Raw genomic sequence first — 23,608 nt, forward strand, 5'->3', positions numbered from 1 at the left:
GTGCAGAAGGCATCAGCTGCCAGTGAGTCCAGGAGCTCCTCTTCCTCACGGAGAGTAATTTGGAACCAGAGAGCATCAGATGGGACAGTTTAGTCTGGGAACCAGAAGCCCACAGTCTAAAAGCGGGTTACAGGTATAGAGCTTAAAAAGCAGCTTCAAGCTGAAAGATGCAAAATATGTTTGAATTAAAAAAAACAAACTAATAAAATGTTCATCTGATACTTTTATTTTGAATAAACTGAAGCAGCTTCCCTGACAGATTATCACACAGGACCTTAATGTACAGCACAACAGAGGAAATGAAGGTCACATGTTGCAGAGACCCGTTTCAGACGGGCACACCTGCTGCAGGTGTTTGTGCACCTGCGCTAAAAGCCACCCAAGAACCATCCCTGCCCCACAGCACCATGTTCATGTTTCAAAATAAAAGCTTTGAAACTGTCACGTGCCTACATTTTCTACCCATATGTATTGGCCGGTGTTGTCACATGACCCTAAACCTTTCTCCTGTGGCTCGCCACTCATCACAGCCCACAGGTTACTAACCGTTAACGGGACCTCGAGCGCCGTTAGCGTGAAGACCCTCAGGTGGTCCCGGTGTGCATGTCTGGTGGTTCGTGTGACTTGTGGACGGGCAACGAACACTTCACCGTCCACTTGGTCCTTCAGCTAAAAGTCACAAAGACTACCTGAGATGGTGATCGAGTCAGGACGAGAAGCACACTGAGGTCTGTGCACCTTCACTTTCTCACACCAAGAGACTCTCGGTCAGGCTAGAAAAATGCATTGTGGGTAAAAACATACATACATCACAGTTGTGCAATCAAACACAAGCAGCAAACCCACACCTAACAGCCCAAAGTTTACCTGGACAGAAGCTGAGCCTCCTGTCGGCTCCACGTGTAGGAAAAGTTATAAAAAATCAAACACAAAGAAACTCAGAATCGGGGGAACTAGAGGCAGTTCCATGAATTTGATCAAACCGCTCCAGCTGTCTATAAAACTAAAGCACAGGAAGTAGGAATCAGCTGTTTTTCTTCCGCTGGAATCTTTTTAAACTCAAAACTGACGAGTCCTCGCTGCCCAGCAGGCTCACCTGACCCTGTCAACCCCGCCGCAGGTGCACTTTGTGACTCAGACGGTCATTTAGAACATTTAAGCTCAAACTGATGAAACTTCATTAGAGTCGCTGCTTTGGTTTATACTGCAGCTGGAGGCAGGGCTCATCTGGAGCACCGATGTGGGCGGGGCACAGGACTGAGGGCGGGACATTTCTATGACTCAACAGCATAAATTGTTTACAAACTGTACATGCTCAGCAGAGGTAATCCAGCAGGTCTGGGGGCGGGGTTAAAAATTATTCCTGAGAGGGATTATGGGTGAAGGTCAGACGTGCGAGGCCTTTCCCAAAGTCAGACGCACACTGGCTCATTTCACCCGGTTCAGTCCAGTTTGGTCTGGTTCAGTTGGGGCGGATGTTGGCGTAGTTCTTGATGACGCCGGAGAACCTGATGATTTGGACCTCTGGGTTTTTGGGTTTGAAGTCCTGCCACAGGTACTCAGGTGACAGCACCTTGCTGGGTTTGTTGATCCACATATACCTGAGTAAAGAAGCAGGAAGTAGAATCATCAAACGATCACAACAAGGACCAGCACATCCAGCCACCTTTCCTACCTGTTCAGGTGACTCTCCTCCTGCCAAGCTGCCTCGATGCCCTTCTTGGCGTCGTCCTCAAAGTTCTTGCGGCAGGTTTTGGCGAGCAGGTGAACTTCTTGCACCAACCCCCCGAACGCCCCTCCACAGTAGTAGAAGTCCCCCTCCCCGGGAGCCACGTAGGCGTTGGACGCAGGACTCCGCTCGTAGGGGAACCTGCTGCGGTCATCTCTGTAGTAACCTGCAGACACAGGTGGGAGCGATGTCACTAAAAGTTCAGGGCAGAACAAAGCCGCAGAAGCAGAACATTTTGAGATGTACTCAGAGGAGATCGAGCTATCATTTTAGGGTTGATGTCTCTGTACCTCTTCTGTTTTCATATGAGTATGCCATAAACGTAATGCCTGTTTTTGACCTTATGATTTGAAGCATGCGCCTTAAACTGAAAGGGATGATGTAATCTGTCTGCTTGTTAGCACTCGTGTCCACAGTTTTCAAGATATCATGTTCAAATTTTGTGTGATGGGAGATACCAGTAACAGCTCCATATGGTGAAAGTTTGGTGAACAATCAAAATAAAGGTCACGCAGAAAAAACGTAAAAAATACTACGCAGACTTTTTGTCTTCACAACAATATAGCAGGCCTGCGATAGTTTAAGTAGCTAGGTTGACTAAAAGCTGAGTTTGACCTCCAGAAACCAGAACAACGTAAAACAACGCACGAATGTTTTAAAGTTAGTACAGAAGTCGATTTCAGCCAATTCTGCTCCGATCATAAAGATAATAAAATAAAATACAGCTTTAAGGTCATAGGTCAAAGGTCAGACATTGGCATGTTTCAGTAAAAACATCCTAAGACACCAAAACAGCCTTAACCTCTGACCCTAAATGCTGGCCTGGACCAAAAGCGAGACATTTGGCCGGCGGTTACCATGGAGACCCACAGCCAGACTTTGTTTCTTTGGGAAGTGGAGGCGAGGGCGGGAGGTTCTCTGCTGATGTTTACAGATGTGGGAATACTCGGATGTGTGTGGGGTGCTTTTGATCGAGCTGAAACGTCAACCACAAACTCGTTATTGTACGGTTTCGTGGCAGCGCGGGAGAACAGACCTGGATGGATCACGGCCACAAGTCCTCCCAGCGACTCGGCCCCCCAGCGACCGTGGAACTTGGAGTCGACGTCCAGACAGAAGATGTAGTCGGCGCGGTTCTGAAGCTTCTTCTCGATCAGGTTCTGGATGATCTCCATCCTGCGAGCTGAGATCTCCTGCCAGCGGTTTGAGCTGGGCACCGAGCGCACCGTCACCTGGAGGAGGAAGAGGAGGAAGGAGGCAGAGTCAGAAAACAAAGAATCCGCCAAGAGGCTGCATTTGGTTACAGGATCCGTTTACCATTCTGCCGGCCGCCATGTTCACTTTGGGCACCTCGTTAGGGCGATCGGTGAACACGTAAAAGTCCACCCTGAAGCCAACGAAGAAGTGCTCCTCAGACGTCTCCAGAAAGTCCTTCAGGAACATGATGTACCTGTGCAGAGCAGAGGTCAAAGGTAAAGCCAGAGACGCTGCTTTTAGGCCTGCAGGGAAACCGGAGTGTTGTGATGTCACACTTACTTTCCGACAGCGAAGACGGTGGCGGCAATGGTGATGTTCTTCCTTTTGTAGATGCTGTCCAAGAGAAATGGGTTGAAGGTCCCCTCCCAGACCACCGGAGCCAACCATGGTGTCACCGTCACCACGTCAGCACGACTGCCATTACAGAGACACGGCATCATCACCTCCATCATCATCATCATCATCATCTTTATCAAAAATACAAACATCATGACATAAAGAAGCAGAGATACTGACCCGTGCACGATGCTGGGCTGGTTGTACTTCAGACTGAAACACAGAAACAAAGAGGTCAAAGTTCAATACGAGCCTGACGCAGCCAAGCGCGTTCAGTTTGTCCAGCAGGGGGCACTGCAAAGGGACACATTTATGAGGAGTTGATGCATGCTCAATCATCCAGGTAAGGAAATCCCAAAAAATTGATTCTGTTCATCTGGACGTTTTCCGTGGGAGATTCTTACATGAAAAGATCATCTCTGAATCGAGGAGGGGCCTAAGGGTACATCTGTCACCATCCTACAATGCTGTGACTGCAGCCATTCCCCAACTCTCTGTGAGTGGGACTCATGGTTATTGATCAGTGGTTGTTGATCAGTGGTCATGACAATTTGCATGTTAATGATCATGAACTGACCTCCCAGCCCATTGGTGCTGGTTTCATGTCCTGTTTATAAGGTTGGAAACCTGCAGCCAGCTGAGACTGAAGGAGTCACCTGATGATGATGAAAAGATGCACAGAACCAACCTTTTGGGAACACATTTATGAGTTAGATCCAGATCCTGAAGGAGGTCCTGATCCAGATCCAGGTTTATCAGGAAGGTCACGATGGACGATAGACATGTGACGTCGCCACACGTCAGTGTCCCCTCCATCAGTTCTCTATCAGGCCCCCATAGACGTCAGGACGGGTCCGACTTTTGGATGTCAGCAGATGTAAAGCTGAAGTTTTTATAATATTTTTAACCTTTAGCAGGTGACAGGACTGCATGGTGCATAAACAGAATCAGAATAATATTTTAGTGGTGTTTCTGCTGAAAACTGCACCCTGCAGCTTCTACTCGAATGATCAGAATGAAAGGAAAGATCCATGATCTTCACACGCATGCAGTTCCTGCTCCTGACCAGCAGGTGTCAGCCGTCACACATTTCAAACTGCCTCTTTCACTACCTTTCCATGACCTGATGAAAACTTCATCAGCTAGAAAAGTTGATAAGGAATAAGAGGCGAGCAGAGCGGTGCTCAGATATTGGAACAAACTAACTTCAGCAAAAAATGGACTACAAAACACACATATGACGTCATGACAGCTGTTCTAACCCTGCTAATTTATGAGAACATCAGTAAAAGAGTAACCCTTCAGATCTACTCATGTCGGCAGCAGCTGTTTGCCTTTTGGGGGAAGAATATTCAGCCATGAAAACTGTGATGCGACAGAGTGAAGCTGCTGAGTAGAAAGGACAGTACTTACTGCTCAGGAGACTCCAGGTGGAGATCAATACCAGGCTGGCTGAACTTGGTGGGTTCAACGGCAGATCTGCAGCGCACACACACACACACACACACACACACACACACACAGTGTCTGTTTGTGAACCTTAAAAACACCTTTAGACCGGACTGACCAAGTTCCACAGATCAGCAAAGGTGCTTTATATGGTAAGGTTAAGACCCTACGATAACACAGGGAAAAGCTAACAATCAGACAGTCCTCTATTTGCAAGCACTTTGGCGACAGCGGGAAGGAAAAACTCCCTTTTAACAGGAAGAAACCTCCGACAGAATCAGGCTCAGGGAGGGGCGGGGCCATCTGCTGCGACCGGTTGGGGGGGAGAAGAGGAAGACAGGATAAAGACATGCTGGGAAGAGAGAGAGAGTCATACAGGGCTCTAGACTGGAAACTAATTCCTCAATGGTGCGACTAAAAAACATCCTCGGTCGCAGTGGTGCAACCAGCCGTTAAAAAAACTCTGAAAGTCTCCGTGTGGTCAACAGCAGACACACGCTATGCCCACATCGTGGTCGAAGCCAATCAGAGAGCGGGACCTCTGTGATTGGCTGTGGTCCAGACATTCCTGTAGGCCTACCTGTCTATACATTTGAAAGCATAGGTGGATGGACAGAGTGAGTAGGGCTGGGTTTAAAATCAAATTTCTGATTAAAATCAATTTTAACTTGAATGAAGCGACATCGATTCATTAAAACCTGAATGATTTAAAAATAAATGTATTTCGCCAGAAACACCAGAATCTCAGGTTAAAGCTCACAAAACTGTTTCAACAACCACCAAACAGCTAAAACAGGAAACACCCCCCATTAAAGTGTCACAACCAACCACCCGTGCTGAAACCGGCTTTACGGCCTGTTGTCAGTAGCAACAAACAGTAAAGCCGGTCTGCGCTATGGGCTGAACCACTGTTAATGGTGGTTGGGGGGGGGGGGGGGGACACACTTTGTATTCAGTTTTAGGATTCATAGGCAATGTTAACTGTAGCCAGGCTAATGCTAGCTTATTTTAATCGTATGTTAAACTGGGGTGGCAAGAGATTATTGTAGGGTGGCACACGCCACCCCTGTAGATCCGGCCCTGCAACGTCTATTAGATACAGTGGTATGCAAAAGTTTAGGCACCGCTGATCATTTTCATGTTTTAACATGATTAATTTAATAACTGTAGAGGCGAAGAATAGTGAGGACAGTCTCAGTCAACCCACACACCAGCTCCAAAGACCTACAACATCATCTTGCTGCAGATGGAGTCACTGTGCATCGTTCAACTATTCAGCGCACTTTGCACAAAGAGATGCTGTATGCGAAAGTGATGCAGAAGAAGCCTTTTCTGTGTACATGCTACAAACAGTGTCTCTTGAGGTATGCTAAAGCAGCGGTCCCCAACCCCCGGGCCTCAGACCGGTACCGGTCCGTGAGAGTTGAGGCTCAGGTGTGAAATATATAGTTTTCAGGGGTTTTATCGGTTTTCAGCGTTATTTTGTTATCGTTTTTATCGTTTACTCGGTTTTCCTGGGTCTTTTCACGTGTGTTATGAATAAATCGTCTTTTTTTCGGTACCGGTACTAGTTTGATGTTGTTGTATTTATCCGCGACACCTTAAAGGCCGGTCTGTGAAAATACTGTCGGGCATAAACCGGTCCGTGGCACAAAAAAGGTTGGGGACCGCTGTGCTAAAGCACATTTGGACAAGCCAGCTTCATTTTGGAATAAGGTGCTGTGGACTGATGAAACTAAAACGGAGTTATTTGGACATAACAGCGGTATGCATGGTGGAAACACAGCATTTCAAGAGAAACACTTGCTACCCACGGTAAAATGTGGTGGTGGTTCCATCATGCTGTGGGGCTGTGAGGCCAGTGCAGGGACTGGAAATCTTGTTAAAGTTGAGGGTCGCATGGATTCCAGTCAATATCTGCAGATTCTTGAGAACAATGTTCAAGAATCAGTCACAAAGTTGCGCTGGGGCTGGATATTTCAACAAGACAACGACCCAAAACACTGCTCAAAGTCTACTAAGGCGTTCAGCAGAGGATCAAGGAAAATGTACTGGAATGGCCATCTCAGTCCCCAGACATGAATAGTATTGCAAATCTATGGTGTGACTTAAAGCGGGCTGTCCATGCTCAGAAACCATCAAACCTGACTGAACTGGAGATGTTTTGTAAGGAAGAATGGTCCAAAATACTTTCAACCAGAATCCAGACTCTCATTGGAACCTACAGGAAGTGTTTAGAGCCTGTTATTTCTGCAAAAGGAGGATCTACTCAATAGGGCTGGGCCATATTATACCGTTCACGGTAATACCGGTACAATGTTAGGCAACGATAAGAAAATGAAATATCACGATGGAATATTGGTAAAACGCTCGTGCGCAGTGCCTTCGTTTTCATACGCAGATGGCCGATTGTTGAGTGAAACAGATGAACCAGAATTGGTTTGTACAAATGCTGCAACTTCAGTGATGTGGAAGTGATTTAGTGTTTGTCCATCAGATACACAACAAAGCACTTTTTTTTGTAGAACGTGCAAGCGGCCGTCGTTATTACCGTATTTGTTGGACTAAGGTGCTCGTAAATCTGGGAGTAACCTGGGTCCTAAACTCCCTCCGTTTCAGGTCCTAAAGTCAAACGAACACTGCAGCATCACTGAGAGTTAAAAACTGTCTAAAGTCTTTTATCTTTAATAAAACGCTCTGTTATCACTTCCAACATAAATGAAGACAGAAAACTAAACAGCAGTGACGTTTGTAGGGTTACTGAAGTTGGGCTAGCTGCTATATAACGATGTGCTACATGATCGCTAGCGACACAGCTATGTTAGCATAAACACAGTGAAGCTGGAGGATGAACGCTAACACTTTTCCACTCGATAAAAGTTAACGTGAAGGTTCCTGATGGTTAGGGACAAATGTAATCGCATGGCAGGATGCTGTAAACGGACCAAACTTCAGTCAGGAGAACAACTGAGATAATCCATCCACAATATGAGGTTAGTCATTAATATACTGCAACAACAAAGTTTGATTTATCTGACTGCTTTGTTTCGCTTAATGTGTCTTATAATCCCGAGCAGCTTATGGTCCGAAAAATACGTATTTGACTTTTTTATTTGGCACACTGCAGTTTAATGATGCAAAGCACCTCTTTTTAACTTCAGTGGATATTATACATGGTTATGCTCAGGATATGTCAGCACGTTTCTACTGGAAATGCCTTTTGTTAAACCTTCAGCAAGAAATTTGCATTTGCACTGTTAAATTTTTATATACCTAATGCACATAAAAACAGTTGCTTGTTTAAGTGAAATAAATGGATGGGTTTTTTGCGCTAGTAAAGTTGTGGAGTTGTATTTTGTCTCACATCAATTATATCGTTATCGCAAATTTTCAAATATATATCGTGATAAATATTTTTGGCCATATCGCCCTGCTCTAACTACTAAATATATTGATGCAATTTTTCTGTTGGGGTGTCCAAATTTATGCACCTGCCTAATTTAGTTTAAGTAACTTTTGCACACTTTCTGTAAATCCTATAAACTTCATTTCACTTCTCAAATATCACTGTGTTTGTCTGCTATATGATATATTTAAATGAAATTGCTGATCCAAACAATCAATGAAGGAAAAACATTTATCAAGGGTGCCCAAACTTTTGCATACCACTGTAGATCTGTTTCAAAACACTGCAGCACCTGTAACACCTGTTAGCTGTGTGACTCTTTCAAGGATCTGGCCTGTCATTAGCTAAGAGCGCTGGCTCTTTGGGTGTAGCTACTGCCAGCTTGAAGGCCTGTGGCACATCTCTGATTCCTCTGAGCTTCATTCATGACTCATTTTAACCAAATATGAATGAGCGTCCACGTCTTACAGAAACTCATTTATACAACTTGATTTGATGATCTGTAACTGAGAGAATGACGACGAATCAGTGATATCCAGCAGATTAGTTTGGGGGGTTCCCATGGAAAACACACTCCTGCTTGGAAGAACTTTTGTGAAGAACTTCAGAAAAGTTAGAAATCAGCTGATCCGCTGCATTATTACCCATGATTCGAATGATCACCTGCAGCACTCAACCCAGTAACATCGTGAACATAACCATTTTTGCTGTCTAAACTTTGGTACTGTGACATAAGCAGCAGGGTTATGCCTTCAGTTGTCTGGTGTTTGAGTAACTCGCTTTGAAAACACTCGGCAGCCTTTTCCTCATTCCTGGAATCACTGGGATCTTTCTCGAAACAAGTTATTCAACTTATTCGAATTACATCATTGTTCCTGCAGAGAGCGAGAGCTGCTCATGCCACACATTCACCTCACCGATCGGTCCAATCACTCACTCTGCTTTGGACTCATTCACTGTACGTTTGCAAGTTTCCAGGGTGGTTCAGGACTTTTGCACAGTTCTGTAGGTGGACGCTAACAGGTGGTCGCACCTCTTTCTGTCCTCACATTGAGGCTGGTGAAGAGGATGCTGCCTTCTTCACTCATTCTAACAGATGGTGCTGAGGGTGGAGCTGATAAGCTGATATCAGTGCTGCCTGGATGACGTGGATGACGGGGTGGGTGCAGTTTTCTCTGTGGTGGGGTCGGGTGGGCTGTCCCGGGCTCTGTGGGGCCAGGCGGCGCTGCTGGGTGACCCCTCATCTGGGACTCTCCTCAGCTCTTTCTGGGACAGTGGCACGGCTGCCCCTCTGTTGGTCTTCCTTGGTCTCTTGTGTTCTGGGGGCCTCTGGATGTCTGGAGTCTTGATCTCCTCCATACCTGCTTCATGCCCTGGAGGACGGGGCTGTGGCCCCCCCACACCCTCTAGCAGATCATTACATGAAGGAACCTTTAAAAACAAGCGCGTCCATGCTCACAGGTGCACACGGGTGCTCACACACACAAACTACACCCTTTTTGGCTCCTACCTCAAAGCACACTGTGCTGTCGATCTTACGTGCTGCACAATAATGTTTAATATTTAGTATTTACTGTTATAGTCACATATATCATCGTGATGTTGTTTATTGTATTGCTCTAGTCTTCTTCTGCTTGTTTTCTTTTTTATTTCTCAACAGGTGATCCAGGTGATCAATAGATGTATTTTTTTGTCTGCTTATTCTGTTGGTTTTTGTTTTTTGCCCTTTATCCCCGTCCCTCTTCTCCGCTGTTTTTGTTTCCCTCTTTCTTTCTCCCCTTTCTTTTCCTCATTCAAGTCTGTCCCGTGTTTAGCAAGTGAAAATAAAAAATAAAATAAATAATAAAAGGTGAATCAAATAGACCAATACGACAAGGCTGGGATGGTCCATTTGGTAAAGTAAATCCGTTGGGCATCTTTCTTCGCCTTCAGACAATAATTCTGATGCAAAAGAGCCGAACGGGACAGGCAGAAACAAAAAGATATGAGTGCCGCCTTAAACACAGACACAGAGTTCTTGTTACTTACCCCGCCTCCACTGTCTTCCACTTCTCCTCAAAGGACAGCGAGATTCTGCATGACACAGAGATCAAAGTTAGCCCCGCCCACCTCTGACAGGTTACCGGTTATCGATCAGATCCCGGTAACCCGCTCCCGTCTTATTATCGGTGTTGTCGTGAGCGCATGAAGCAAAGATATTCCACACAGCCAATCACCAGCCAGAACAAAAAATGTGCAAGCCAATCACGTCAGCACAGCACGGGGCGCGGTCATGCGCCATCAGACACGTCTGCTTGTTATCGCCGTGACAATAGAGACACTTCTCCAACTTCTGTATCTGCACAATGGCCTTGTTCGGCGATCGTGGCTCAAGAGTTGTGAGTTCGTCTTGTAATCGGAAGGTTGCCGGTTCGAGCCCCGGCTCGGTCAGTCTCGGTCGTTGTGTCCTTGGGCAAGACACTTCACCCGTTGCCTACTGGTGGTGGTCAGAGGGCCCGGTGGCGCCAGTGTCCGGCAGCCTCGCCTCTGTCAGTGCGCCCCAGGGTGGGTGTGGCTACAATGTAGCTGCCATCACCAGTGTGTGGATGGATGACTGGTTGTGTAAAGCGCTTTGGGGTCCTTAGGACCAAGTAAAGTGCTATACAAATACAGACCATTTACCATTTACCATTTGTTAACGACCTTTGACCTTGAACAGCCGTTTCTGTCAAACACCGAAGAACGACACGTCGCAGAGTCAGCTAACCCACGCTGCCCCCTGCTGACAGTAAACAGCAGTGCACGGGGGTAACGCAGGTGTGAGGCCCGAGCGCACAAACAGACAGAGGACACAAAAAGGCCTCCGGTGTAACTCGACTCCATCAACAGGACAATGCAGAGCTCACAGCTGCTCTTTCAGCTGCAGACGAGAAAGAAAATCCCAGAAAAATGAATCTGAGAAACGCAAATCAGGAGGTTTTCTCCGAAACGGAACAAAGGAGGGTTTGGGTGTCGCTGCAGCGACGTCGGCCATCTTTCCCTAACTCTGCCTTCGCCCCCATAACCATCAGCCAAGTGTCACAGCATTCCCAGAGGGGAACACTGATCCCAGACCTGCTGTTTCACACCTTCACCCTCGGTGTGCCTGTGGATGTGAAGCTGATTGGTCAGGGTGCGCAGAGAAAACATGCTGGAATCAGCTGACCACACACGTCAAACACTGAGAGGGGTGTGGCTTATGGATGTGCAGCTGCTGCAGCTACAGGTGAAACAGGTGAGTCACTCTTCCACGAAACACATAAGCCTGATGTGAGTTCATTTCCATGGCCAGTGAAAGTGAGCTCAGAGTTTTCATGGAAATGGAAAAACTTTTCACAGAAGAGAGAAACACATCAGGGACGTAACCAGGGAAACCATGAGTGGTGAAACACTTCACCGATCTGAGATCCAGGCGCTTCGGAGGCTCTCACGCTGTGGGGAGCAGAGAGCTGCCAAACGTGTGGACGAGCTGCAGCTCAGGGACCAGCAGGTCCAAACAGAACCCCGTTACACCCACTTTAGCTCATTGCTAAATCCCAGTTAGGCTTCCTTAGCCCTTGCGCTGACCGGCAGCTCTCACTTTACCCGCCCCTTTCTGCTGATTGGCTGCCCCGGCACACGGAAGTGTCATGTTAGTCGTGTCCAAATTCATGGGCTGCTGCATACTGAGGACCCGGCCTTCACGGTCTACGCGGGAAGTAAACGGCTGTGAAATGTGATGGTCTAACCTTCAGATCTGCGTCTCCGCTGTCTGGGTGGAGTTTAATAAACTCGCCGTCTGCTCCTTGCTGTCTAAAATATAACAGGACACTGGAGTAAACTCTCGACCATCTCACACTTCTGTTTAATCCGTTCTCTGTTTGACGTTTATTCAGCTGTGTGGAAACCACCCGGGGGATTAAAAAGGTTTGTTTTTTAATCTAATCTAATAACATTAATCTCAGACAGACTGATTTTCTCACAAACAAATTAAACACTAAAAAAGCCAAACAATAACATTTTAAGTTATCTAAGTGACTTATATCACGTTTAACCTGAGTAGCGAAAGACCGCGGGGGTCTGAAATTATGTGCCGGGGGTTGTGCCGTTCTCGGCGGCTTCAGTGACCCTCGAGCTCCCAACTAGCTATCGAGCTGGTGGGTGGCAGACGTCTCCGAAAACGTCGAAACACTTTTGCAAATATGTGATATCTTGATAAACAAGCAGATATTTGAAGTTTACACAGCTACTTTCTGCCTGAAAATATGCTACAAGTTTATTTTGCGACCCAGAAAGAGTAATAAGAGTAATACTAAGAACTTAGCGGCTGCCATTGTTGGAAACTGGAATTTGCTGGGCCGCGCTATGAATTCTGGGATATGTGACTTTTTTTATTTCACCATTCATTAACTGCACAGAGAAGACATCGTTTAAATATGTTAACGTTTTCTTTAAGCAAAGACTGTTAATAAAGTTTTTCATGACTGGGCCAAGTGTCCTCTTTTTTAGAAATCAAAGCATGGTCACCCTAACATTAATCCACTTCCTGGCTGTGACATCATCATCAGATCATCCAATGAATCCAACACAGCTTCACGTCTCGTTCGGTTTGTGTTGATGCAGCTTCCAACATTCACGCCGATTCGTGCGCTCAGACTGGGTCACGTGACCGTTTCAGCTGCAGTTCAAACTCAGACAGGAAGCTCTGAGACTTTTATTTTGAAGGTCAGAGACTTAGCAAAGAGGAAGCTAGCAGGAAGGAATCATGCGTGTCTGTGTGAGTGTGTGTGTTACCTGTAGTGCTGGGACAAGTACAGCAGCCTGTGGGGTCAAACAAACACAATCATTAATCAATCAGCAGACCTTTAGCTCGTTAACGTGTTCCTAACCCGAACGGCATTAGGTCGAGCGCCTCTCCTCGCCAACACGCCAACACTCAGCCTCGACCGCCGCCTCGGTGGCGTGGCCATGACTGCCCACGGGCGTCTCTGATTATCTGATACAGACACGTCTCAGAAACACCCGTCGATGGTCCTGACCTCCGCCTGCACATTCAGTCAGACCTTCACAATAAAAGCAGCAAAGGTCAGAGGTTACATTCTGTAAAACCAGACTATTACTGGACTGTACACATGATCATCAGGTGTTTGTGATAGAGCTGACCAATAGGAGCGCACGAACACACAAAGCTTCAGTCATCAGCCTGAACACACCTGAACAAACAGCTGTCACCACGAGGCTTGGTGCCATTCTGAACCCTGAACGACGCAACGCTGCGAGCTCAAACACACAGACAGGAAACACCCTGAGCAGAGCGAGCTACAGACCGGGCAGGATGCTCTGCTCAAAGCTGACATCGCAGAGGCCGAACAGAGGCTTCAGTAGTAAACACTAGAGGTGGGAATCACCATACATCCCACGATACGATATTATTGCAATTTTTAAAAATATTTTGCGATATTCAGATTCTGTACATAAAGGTAAACTTTATCAATATTCATTTTCTCTAATATCAAAGTCTCACACTCAGTCTTTCTCTCATTTCAGTTTGATTGTTGACAAACTGAACGGTTTGTATTACAGTCTAGTCCAACTTAACTGAATCAACCATCTGGTACAATTATAGCTATTCTGAACTATGCAGTTTATGAAAACTATGCAGCCCCTTCAGCAACTGAAGAATTTGAAAGTAAATTAAAGCAAAATATAATTTTACATTAAATAAAAAAGTTTTAAACTTAATTAAATAAAACATGTCTTAAATTAAAATAAGTAAACTGTCATGTTTATTGCTGCCAAAACAAGTTAAACACATTTGGACAGTGAAGGAATGTCAGGATTCTTGCTCAGAAAAAGGATCAACATGCTCTGAAGTCAGAGCACAAAAACCTTTTTGTAACAAAATATCGATTTCTGCTGTCCCTGTATCGATACATTATTAGCAAACAAAATATCACCATGCTACACAGTATCCATTTTTCCCCCACCCCTAGTAAACACCACATTAACAGTAGTATTAAACGCAGTATTAACTGTAGTATAAGTACATGAACTCACCCCAGCAGCACAGTGACAGACAGGATCACAGTCACAGCTTTTGTGTGGAGCACGGCCATCTTTCAGACCGGGACGGGCCTGATCCTCGCAGGTCAACCACCGAGACCACATCCAGCACTCGGCCTCTGATCCAGCAAGTCTAGTAAAACCAGCCCGACTCCTCTGTGTCTGCACAGAGTGCAGCGTTTACTGGCTGGACCTGATTAGCAGGGTGAAGTGTCCAGGCACAACTCACATCCTGCTCGCAGAGCTCCACACCCTAGAGAGAGAGAGAGAGAGAGAGAGAGCGAGAGAGAGCAAGAGAGAGAGAGAGAGAGAGAGAGCGAGAGAGAGCGAGAGAGAGCGAGAGAGAGCGAGAGAGAGCGAGAGAGAGAGAGAGAGAGAGAGCGAGAGAGAGCGAGAGAAAGAGAGAGCAAGAGAGAAAGAGAGCGAGAGAGCGAGCGAGAGAGAGAGAAAGAGAGAGCAAGAGAGAAAGAGAGCGAGAGAGCGAGAGAGAGCGAGAGAGAGAGAGAGCGAGAGAGGGCGAGAAAGAGAGAGAGAGAGAGAGAGAGAGAGAGAGGGCGAGAAAGAGAGAGAGAGCGAGAAAGAGAGAGAGAGCGAGAAAGAGAGCGAGCGAGAGAGAGAAAGAGAGAGAGAGAGAACGAGAGAGAGGGAGAGAGAGAGAGAGAGCGAGAGAGAGCGAGAGAGAGGGAGAGAGAGAGAGAGAGCGAGAGAGAGGGAGAGCGAGAGAGAGAGAGAGAGACAGAGACAGAGACAGAGAGAGAGCGAGAGAGAGGGAGAGAGAGAGAGAGAGCGAGAGAGAGGGAGAGCGAGAGAGAGAGAGAGAGAGACAAAGACAGAGAGAGAGAGAGAGAGACAGAGAGAGCGAGAAAGAGAGAGCGAGAAAGAGAGAGGGAGAGAGAGAGAATCTATACTGTTAATAAAGGAGCAGCCAGTCAGCAGAGAAATGGGAGGAGCTAAAGCAGCTTGTTGATGAATGGAGGGGCTGCAGCAACGTCCACAGTCTCAGAAAGAAGATCAGCAGGTACACACCTGTGGCTCAGGTTACCTGAGACAGCCCCTCCCCCTCTCACAGCTGCATGCTCCCACGCTGAACTCTCATTCCAGCAGCGGCTGTATGCGCATGTGTGTATGCGCATGTGTGTGTGCGCATGTGTGTATGCGTGTGTGTGTATGCGCATGTGTGTATGCGCATGTGTGTATGCGCATGTGTGTATGCGTGTGTGTGTATGCGCGCGTGTGTGTGCGCGCGTGTTACACACGCTCCCTGTGACTCGGGTGTTGCTCACACACGACTGGGAATCCAACCATCAACCTCCAGCAGCTGCAGTTGTAGGATCACATGACTTCCTGTATGCTCTGACCTCCTTAACGCATCGTTATACGGAGCTTCTTTTCACAACTGTAAACCGAGACGCGAGTTTCAGCGCCATGAAGTCTGAAGTTGTTGGCCTAAAATAACACAGCTGTAAACAGAGCGCGGTCACCTGACACAGGTGTGCTGTTGTCATAGTAACATAAAGTCGTCACATCAAACCTTCACACCGTGCGCAGGTGAATGTCACAGAAGCCCCGCCCACATTCAAGTACCGCTGCAGCGTTCCAGAATGAAGCTTTTTTGCTTCAATGTTTCATTGAAGACACAAGTTGTGCTTTCTCCTTTGAATGTTAATGACTGCTTCATAATTACAAAAAAGATTCATTTCTGATTCTTCAGTCAATAAAATACTTGAGACATCAGCTCATCGTGCAGGTGTGGAGCTGTGTCCACCCCCGTGGAACAACATATAATATATATAATAATAATAGGTCCCACTGGGAGGAGGCCCGGGGCAGACCCAGGACACACTGGAGGGACTCTGTCTCTCAGCTTGCCTAGGAACGCCTCGGTGTTCCCACAGATAAGCTGGAGGTGGAGAGGGAGGCTCTGCTTAGGCTGCTGCCCACGTGACCCCTAACCCCGGAGAAGAGGAAGAAGATGGATGACATCACTCCCACACTCTGCATGTGTGAGGCAGTTACGACAGGTCACACTACATGTGACAAACGTGTGTCTGTCTGTGTGACTGTGTGTGTTCTGTGCAGTAAAATAACTGTTCTGGGATCAGTTCTTACCTTGTTAGAACCTCAACCATGGATCACACACACACACACACACACACACACACACACACACACACACACAACGCCGCCGTCCCTGTCTCTTCCCCTCCTCGCAGAGCCATACTGTGACCCGGTACCGGTGTTGTGCCAGAAAGTGATTGTGGCCTACAACTTGTCACTGAAATACTTTTTGTGCTTCAAACTTGGCGGATGTCATTCAGAAGGGTCATATGTCAAATATTACATCTCAAACAGTCCCTTAGAACTGCTGGATAACCTTTAAAGGAACATTAACATTGATAATATGTCATTTTCAACCTGCCAAAAAGTGATTGTGGCTTGGGTTAGGATATAATGTGTCACATATAATCCTTCTAAATGATATCAGTCAAGTTTGAAGCAGAAGTATTGTTTCAGTGATAAGATATAGGCCACTTTTTGGCAGGCTGAAAATGACATATTATCAATGTTAATGTTCCTTTAAAGGTTATCCAGCATTTCTTAGAGACTGTTTGGGATATGATGTGCCACATATGATCCTTTTGGATGATACCCAACAAGTTTGAAGCAGAAATATTGTTTCAGTGACAAGTTGTAGGCCACAATCACGTTTTGGTGGCGCTAAAATGCCATGTTCTCAGTCGTTACTCTGAACAAACAAGAGAAAGTCATGGTGATACTGGCACAATAGGTCTTTCTTGTTTTAACTACTATTCGACAGTCTCATAACAAACATGAACAACGAGAGCAGACATACTAAACCTGTAGGCATTAATTATTCCGTCGTGATGCGTGTAGTCATTCGTGACTGCGCTACACACTGAAAGCAACCTTCTGATAAGCGTCACAATTCAGTTACAAGAAACGTTAAATCCTGGACCATCTGACCTCAGGAATTCGCATGATAAGGTGGGGCCAGGTTTCACAATGAACTCACCTGAAACTCTGGCTGATTGGGACCCACACCCAGTTTCACACCTTGGCTCAGGCGATTAGAGGATCATCAGGGGGTCCTTTTGTCCCTCTGTGGGGGGAAACTCCCACTAGGGTTATATCTGGGACTCTCCACCATTTGACCTTAGAACTGAAGAAGCTTCTCGGATGAAGGTGAAACGTCTTCAACTTAAAGAAGTCCAGACGCTTTTCTTTGCAAGCTCCTTTGACTACGATGACCTGGATGACTGAGAACCTTCACAGACAAGAAACGTTAAAGTTCCATAAATGCACACCTTTGCCTAATAACAAAGGCATAAATGTGTTTGGGTTTCCCCCACGTTATATCAGTTTCACGGAAGTAGCTGGCAACGCAAGTAATCCGGGCGCTGCAGCTTTAAACAGCTGTGCGCGCTCCCGCGGACGGCGATCACTTTGTGGCAGACGATCACTTTCTGGCACAACACCGGCTCCACACTTCATGATGTTTCTCTCCGTTTCCAGCCCGGAGCTGCCAACCCACCCAGAAACAGCGCGACACACACTCGCACACACACGGGCGGACAGCACGTACCTGTGCGGGTCGCTCTCCTCCGTCTTCTTCGTCTGTCTGACCTTCATTTCCTGCTCCGCCACAGCCAGCGGCGAGGCCACGCCCCTAACCTCCCCCGGTGCTGTGTTGAAACGCTTCCGTGTTTGTGTCTGATGCGTTTGGTCGTGAACAGACTCAAGCTGGTCTCCGTGTTATTGAAGAACACGAACACAAAATATTACACGCAGCGCAATGTTTACACAAACATGGCTGAGTAACGGGAAACACCCGCAGCAGATTGGTGAGGGTGAGCACCCACAGTGAGGGAGAACCCTCCCCATGTACCCAGGAACTCCCCGTGGGTTTAATTCACCAAAAGGCTTCCCGTGGTTCCCTCGATCTAAAGCCAGTCAACCTGTGGCTTCAGAAGCATCAAACACGTGAGAGCTGATGGATTTGTGGGCCTGCACAAGTTTCCTTGTGTCAGTGCCATCCTTTCACTTGATGCCAAACTGATTTTCCAGGGAAGAGATACACACTTATCTACATCCTTAGATAAAATCCTGGCCTTTAATTATCCACACAGCTCACTTTTCCAGTTTTGACCAAAATACAGACATTGAGTGTGGAGACTGTCATGGATCACAGATCCAGTGACACAGAGGCTGAAACAGGAGCCTTAAACTAGCATGTCTTAGATGTTCCTGTGATCCAAACCACAGGCCTTACTATCAATACTTTATGGGCTTCATATACCTCATGTGTCAGTACACTCATAGGTCCATTGTTGTACAGTGTAGTGTAATGTTGTCTCCATAGTGCTGCAGTATTATCTGCCCCAGAAACTCCTTCAACCGTGCACAGTACAGATGGTTTGCAGTTGTGGTAGTAGTTTCCATGTGAAGACCAGAGGCCATTGTCAGAGCCACACAGCGAAATCTCTGGACACCATGCTGACTCATCACTCGTCCAGATCCTTGAGCCAGCCAAGCCTCCGGCTCGCTGCCTCCCCACCAGGCAGCCTTTTCTTCGACCCCCCTGCAGTGCCTCTGAATGATTCCCCGGGGGCTGTTCCCAGTCCCTGAGCAGTAGCAGCCCCAGCCTGACACTAAAGAGCAGTCACACGTTGGTTGACTTTCGCAGCGTCAGCCCAAACTTGATCACAAACGTGCGCCTGAAGTTTGACTTCATGTTATTTATGTTCATAATCGAGCCGCTATGTTTATACTAGAAATGGTACGATACCACTTTTGGATACCAAAACCGATATGAATCCGATATAGTGTTTTTTAATCAATAAAACAGTTTTTTAGCTGCTGAAGTTCATACTCAAGTTTAAAAAAACCCCACTAAAGCTATTCTGTTATACCTGTATGTAAAAAATACACTGCACCCAAAATATTTCATAGTTCAGCAAAACTGATGAATCTAATAAAGTTAAACCTGCTCCATCCTCCCCGTTCTGGTGTTTTAAAGAGTACTTAGCAGAAATATTAAGCAACCTAACTAATAGGGTTGCAAACTCCCTCTGTCAGTGCACCCCAGGGTGGCTGTGGCTACAACGTAGCTGCCATCACCATTGTGATTGTGTGTGTGATTGTGTGTGTGATTGTGTGTGTGATTGTGTGTGTGAATGTGTGTTTGATTGTGTGTGTGATTGTGTGTGTGAATGTGTGTGTGATTGTGTGTGTGAATGTGTGTGTGATTGTGTGTGTGATTGTGTGTGTGATTGTGTGTGTGAATGTGTGTGTGAATGTGTGTTTGATTGTGTGTGTGATTGTGTGTGTGAATGTGTGTGTGATTGTGTGTGTGAATGTGTGTGTGATTGTGTGTGTGATTGTGTGTGTGAATGTGTGTGTGATTGTGTGTGTGTGATTGTGTGTGTGATTGTGTGTGTGTGATTGTGTGTGTGATTGTGTGTGTGTGATTGTGTGTGTGTGAATGGGTGGATGATTGTGTGTGTGATTGTGTGTGTGAATGTGTGTGTGATTGTGTGTGTGAATGGGTGGATGATTGTGTGGATGATTGTGTGTGTGATTGTGTGTGTGATTGTGTGTGTGTGATTGTGTGTGTGATTGTGTGTGTGTGATTGTGTGTGTGAATGTGTGTGTGTGATTGTGTGTGTGTGATTGTGTGTGTGTGAATGGGTGGATGATTGTGTGTGTGATTGTGTGTGTGAATGTGTGTGTGATTGTGTGTGTGATTGTGTGTGTGTGATTGTGTGTGTGAATGTGTGTGTGTGATTGTGTGTGTGAATGTGTGTGTGAATGTGTGTGTGATTATGTGTGTGAATGTGTGTGTGTGATTGTGTGTGTGAATGTGTGTGTGAATGTGTGTGTGATTGTGTGTGTGATTGTGTGTGTGTGATTGTGTGTGTGATTGTGTGTGTGATTGTGTGTGTGTGAATGGGTGGATGATTGTGTGTGTGATTGTGTGTGTGAATGTGTGTGTGATTGTGTGTGTGTGAATGTGTGTGTGAATGTGTGTGTGAATGTGTGTGTGATTGTGTGTGTGATTGTGTGTGAATGTGTGTGTGAATGTGTGTGTGAATGTGTGTGTGTGATTGTGTGTGTGATTGTGTGTGTGATTGTGTGTGTGTGAATGTGTGTGTGAATGTGTGTGTGTGATTGTGTGTGTGATTGTGTGTGTGAATGTGTGTGTGATTGTGTGTGTGATTGTGTGTGTGATTGTGTGTGTGTGATTGTGTGTGTGTGATTGTGTGTGTGATTGTGTGTGTGATTGTGTGTGTGATTGTGTGTGTGAATGTGTGTGTGAATGTGTGTGTGATTGTGTGTGTGTGATTGTGTGTGTGATTGTGTGTGTGAATGTGTGTGTGAATGTGTGTGTGATTGTGTGTGTGTGAATGTGTGTGAATGTGTGTGTGATTGTGTGTGTGATTGTGTGTGAATGTGTGTGTGAATGTGTGTGTGAATGTGTGTGTGAATGTGTGTGTGATTGTGTGTGTGATTGTGTGTGTGAATGTGTGTGTGATTGTTTATGTGAATGTGTGTGTGAATGTGTGTTTGATTGTGTGTGTGATTGTGTGTGTGAATGGGTGTGTGATTGTGTGTGTGAATGTGTGTGTGTGATTGTGTGTGTGTGTGATTGTGTGTGTGATTGTGTGTGTGAATGTGTGTGTGATTGCGTGTGTGAATGTGTGTGTGTGAATGTGTGTGTGAATGTGTGTGTGATTGTGTGTGTGAATGTGTGTGTGATTGTGTGTGTGAATGGGTGTGTGATTGTGTGTGTGAATGTGTGTGTGATTGTGTGTGTGAATGTTTGTGTGATTGTGTGTTAATGTGTGTGTGATTGTGTGTGTGAATGTGTGTGTGAATGTGTGTGTGATTGTGTGTGTGAATGTTTGTGTGATTGTGTGTGAATGTGTGTGTGAATGTGTGTGTGAATGTGTGTGTGATTGTTTATGTGAATGTGTGTGTGAATGTGTGTGTGATTGTGTGTGTGAATGTGTGTGTGAATGGGTGTGTGATTGTGTGTGTGATTGTGTGTGTGAATGGGTGTGTGATTGTGTGTGTGAATGTGTGTGTGAATGGGTGTGTGATTGTGTGTGTGAATGTGTGTGTGTGATTGTGTGTGTGTGTGATTGTGTGTGTGATTGTGTGTGTGAATGTGTGTGTGAATGTGTGTGTGATTGTGTGTGTGTGATTGTGTGTGTGATTGTGTGTGTGTGATTGTGTGTGTGTGAATGGGTGGATGATTGTGTGTGTGAATGTGTGTGTGATTGTGTGTGTGATTGTGTGTGTGTGATTGTGTGTGTGAATGTGTGTGTGTGATTGTGTGTGTGATTGTGTGTGTGAATGTGTGTGTGTGATTATGTGTGTGAATGTGTGTGTGTGATTGTGTGTGTGAATGTGTGTGTGAATGTGTGTGTGATTGTGTGTGTGATTGTGTGTGTGATTGTGTGTGTGTGTGATTGTGTGTGTGTGATTGTGTGTGTGATTGTGTGTGTGATTGTGTGTGTGTGAATGGGTGGATGATTGTGTGTGTGATTGTGTGTGTGAATGTGTGTGTGATTGTGTGTGTGATTGTGTGTGAATGTGTGTGTGAATGTGTGTGTGATTGTGTGTGTGATTGTGTGTGAATGTGTGTGTGAATGTGTGTGTGAATGTGTGTGTGATTGTGTGTGTGATTGTGTGTGTGATTGTGTGTGAATGTGTGTGTGAATGTGTGTGTGAATGTGTGTGTGATTGTGTGTGTGAATGTGTGTGTGATTGTGTGTGTGTGATTGTGTGTGTGATTGTGTGTGTGAATGTGTGTGTGAATGTGTGTGTGAATGTGTGTGTGATTGTTTGTGTGAATGTGTGTGTGAATGTGTGTTTGATTGTGTGTGTGATTGTGTGTGTGAATGGGTGTGTGATTGTGTGTGTGAATGTGTGTGTGTGATTGTGTGTGTGAATGTGTGTGTGAATGTGTGTGTGAATGTGTGTGTGTGAATGTGTGTGTGAATGTGTGTGTGATTGTGTGTGTGAATGTGTGTGTGATTGTGTGTGTGAATGTTTGTGTGATTGAGTGTTAATGTGTGTGTGATTGTGTGTGTGAATGTGTGTGTGATTGTGTGTGTGATTATGTGTGTGAATGTGTGTGTGATTGTTTGTGTGATTGTGTGTGTGAATGTGTGTGTGAATGGGTGTGTGATTGTGTGTGTGATTGTGTGTGTGAATGGGTGTGTGATTGTGTGTGTGAATGTGTGTGTGTGATTGTGTGTGTGTGTGATTGTGTGTGTGATTGTGTGTGTGAATGTGTGTGTGATTGCGTGTGTGAATGTGTGTGTGTGAATGTGTGTGTGAATGTGTGTGTGATTGTGTGTGTGAATGTGTGTGTGATTGTGTGTGTGAATGGGTGTGTGATTGTGTGTGTGAATGTGTGTGTGATTGTGTGTGTGATTATGTGTGTGAATGTGTGTGTGATTGTGTGTGTGATTGTGTGTGTGAATGTGTGTGTGAATGTGTGTGTGAATGTGTGTGTGATTATGTGTGTGAATGTGTGTGTGATTGTTTGTGTGATTGTGTGTGAATGTGTGTGTGACTGTGTGTGTGATTATGTGTGTGAATGTGTGTGTGATTGTTTGTGTGATTGTGTGTGAATGTGTGTGTGAATGTGTGTGTGAATGTGTGTGTGATTGTGTGTGTGAATGTGTGTGTGAATGTGTGTGTGATTGTGTGTGTGATTGTGTGTGTGAATGTGTGTGTGATTGTTTGTGTGATTGTGTGTTAATGTGTGTGTGAATGTGTGTGTGATTGTGTGTGTGAATGTGTGTGTGATTGTGTGTGTGAATGTGTGTGTGATTGTTTGTGTGATTGTGTGTGTGAATGTTTGTGTGATTGTGTGTGTGAATGTGTGTGTGATTGTGTGTTAATGTGTGTGTGAATGTGTGTGTGATTGTGTGTGTGATTGTGTGTGTGAATGTGTGTGTGATTGTGTGTGTGAATGTGTGTGTTAATGTGTGTGTGAATGTGTGTGTGATTGTGTGTGTGAATGTGTGTGTGATTGTGTGTTAATGTGTTTGTGATTGTGTGTGTGAATGTGTGTGTGATTGTGTGTTAATGTGTGTGTGATTGTGTGTGTGATTGTGTGTGTGAATGTGTGTGTGATTGTGTGTGTGATTGTGTGTGTGAATGTTTGTGTGATTGTGTGTTAATGTGTTTGTGATTATGTGTGTGAATGTTTGTGTGATTGTGTGTGTGATTGTGTGTGTGAATGTGTGTGTGATTGTGTGTGTGATTGTGTGTGTGAATGTGTGTGTGATTGTGTGTTAATGTGTTTGTGATTATGTGTGTGAATGTTTGTGTGA

General features: G+C 45.6%; 1 protein-coding gene and 1 long non-coding RNA gene across 2 annotated transcripts; both read right to left on the reverse strand.

Moving 5' to 3' along the window:
* Nucleotides 1-210: 210 nt before the first annotated feature.
* LOC102790800 (globoside alpha-1,3-N-acetylgalactosaminyltransferase 1-like) lies at nucleotides 211-14,325 on the reverse strand. Its single transcript, XM_087840224.1, has 10 exons — nucleotides 14,232-14,325; nucleotides 12,969-12,995; nucleotides 10,206-10,250; nucleotides 4,736-4,801; nucleotides 3,503-3,535; nucleotides 3,266-3,400; nucleotides 3,047-3,179; nucleotides 2,766-2,961; nucleotides 1,676-1,895; nucleotides 211-1,601 (listed from the first exon to the last, which is right to left on the reverse strand). Exons 1-10 carry the CDS (start codon nucleotides 14,288-14,290, stop codon nucleotides 1,463-1,465), a joined length of 1,053 nt encoding a protein of 350 aa, XP_087696350.1. The 5' UTR covers nucleotides 14,291-14,325; the 3' UTR covers nucleotides 211-1,462.
* A 4-nt stretch (nucleotides 14,326-14,329) lies between these two features.
* Nucleotides 14,330-17,886, reverse strand: LOC148103065 (uncharacterized). Its single transcript, XR_015719010.1, has 3 exons — nucleotides 17,744-17,886; nucleotides 17,272-17,700; nucleotides 14,330-14,490 (listed from the first exon to the last, which is right to left on the reverse strand). It is a non-coding gene; the product is annotated as an uncharacterized LOC148103065 (long non-coding RNA).
* Nucleotides 17,887-23,608: the final 5,722 nt, after the last annotated feature.

The sequence above is a fragment of the Neolamprologus brichardi genome, chromosome 4 (assembly GCF_056152115.1).
Source record: "Neolamprologus brichardi isolate AB-2024 chromosome 4, ASM5615211v1, whole genome shotgun sequence".
NCBI lineage: Eukaryota > Metazoa > Chordata > Actinopteri > Cichliformes > Cichlidae > Neolamprologus > Neolamprologus brichardi.

What these genes read in the sequence shown, in the direction of transcription:
- LOC102790800 (XM_087840224.1), bottom strand. Translation starts at nt 14,290, where the DNA reads ATGGCCGTGCTCCACACAAAAGCTGTGACTGTGATCCTGTCTGTCACT. An exon ending in CACCTGGAGTCTCCTGAGCA is followed by an intron (nt 3,536 to 4,735) that starts GTAAGTACTGTC and finishes TCTGTGTTTCAG; the next exon opens with TCTGAAGTACAACCAGCCCA. An exon ending in ACATGGCGGCCGGCAGAATG is followed by an intron (nt 2,962 to 3,046) that starts GTAAACGGATCC and finishes TTCCTCCTCCAG; the next exon opens with GTGACGGTGCGCTCGGTGCC.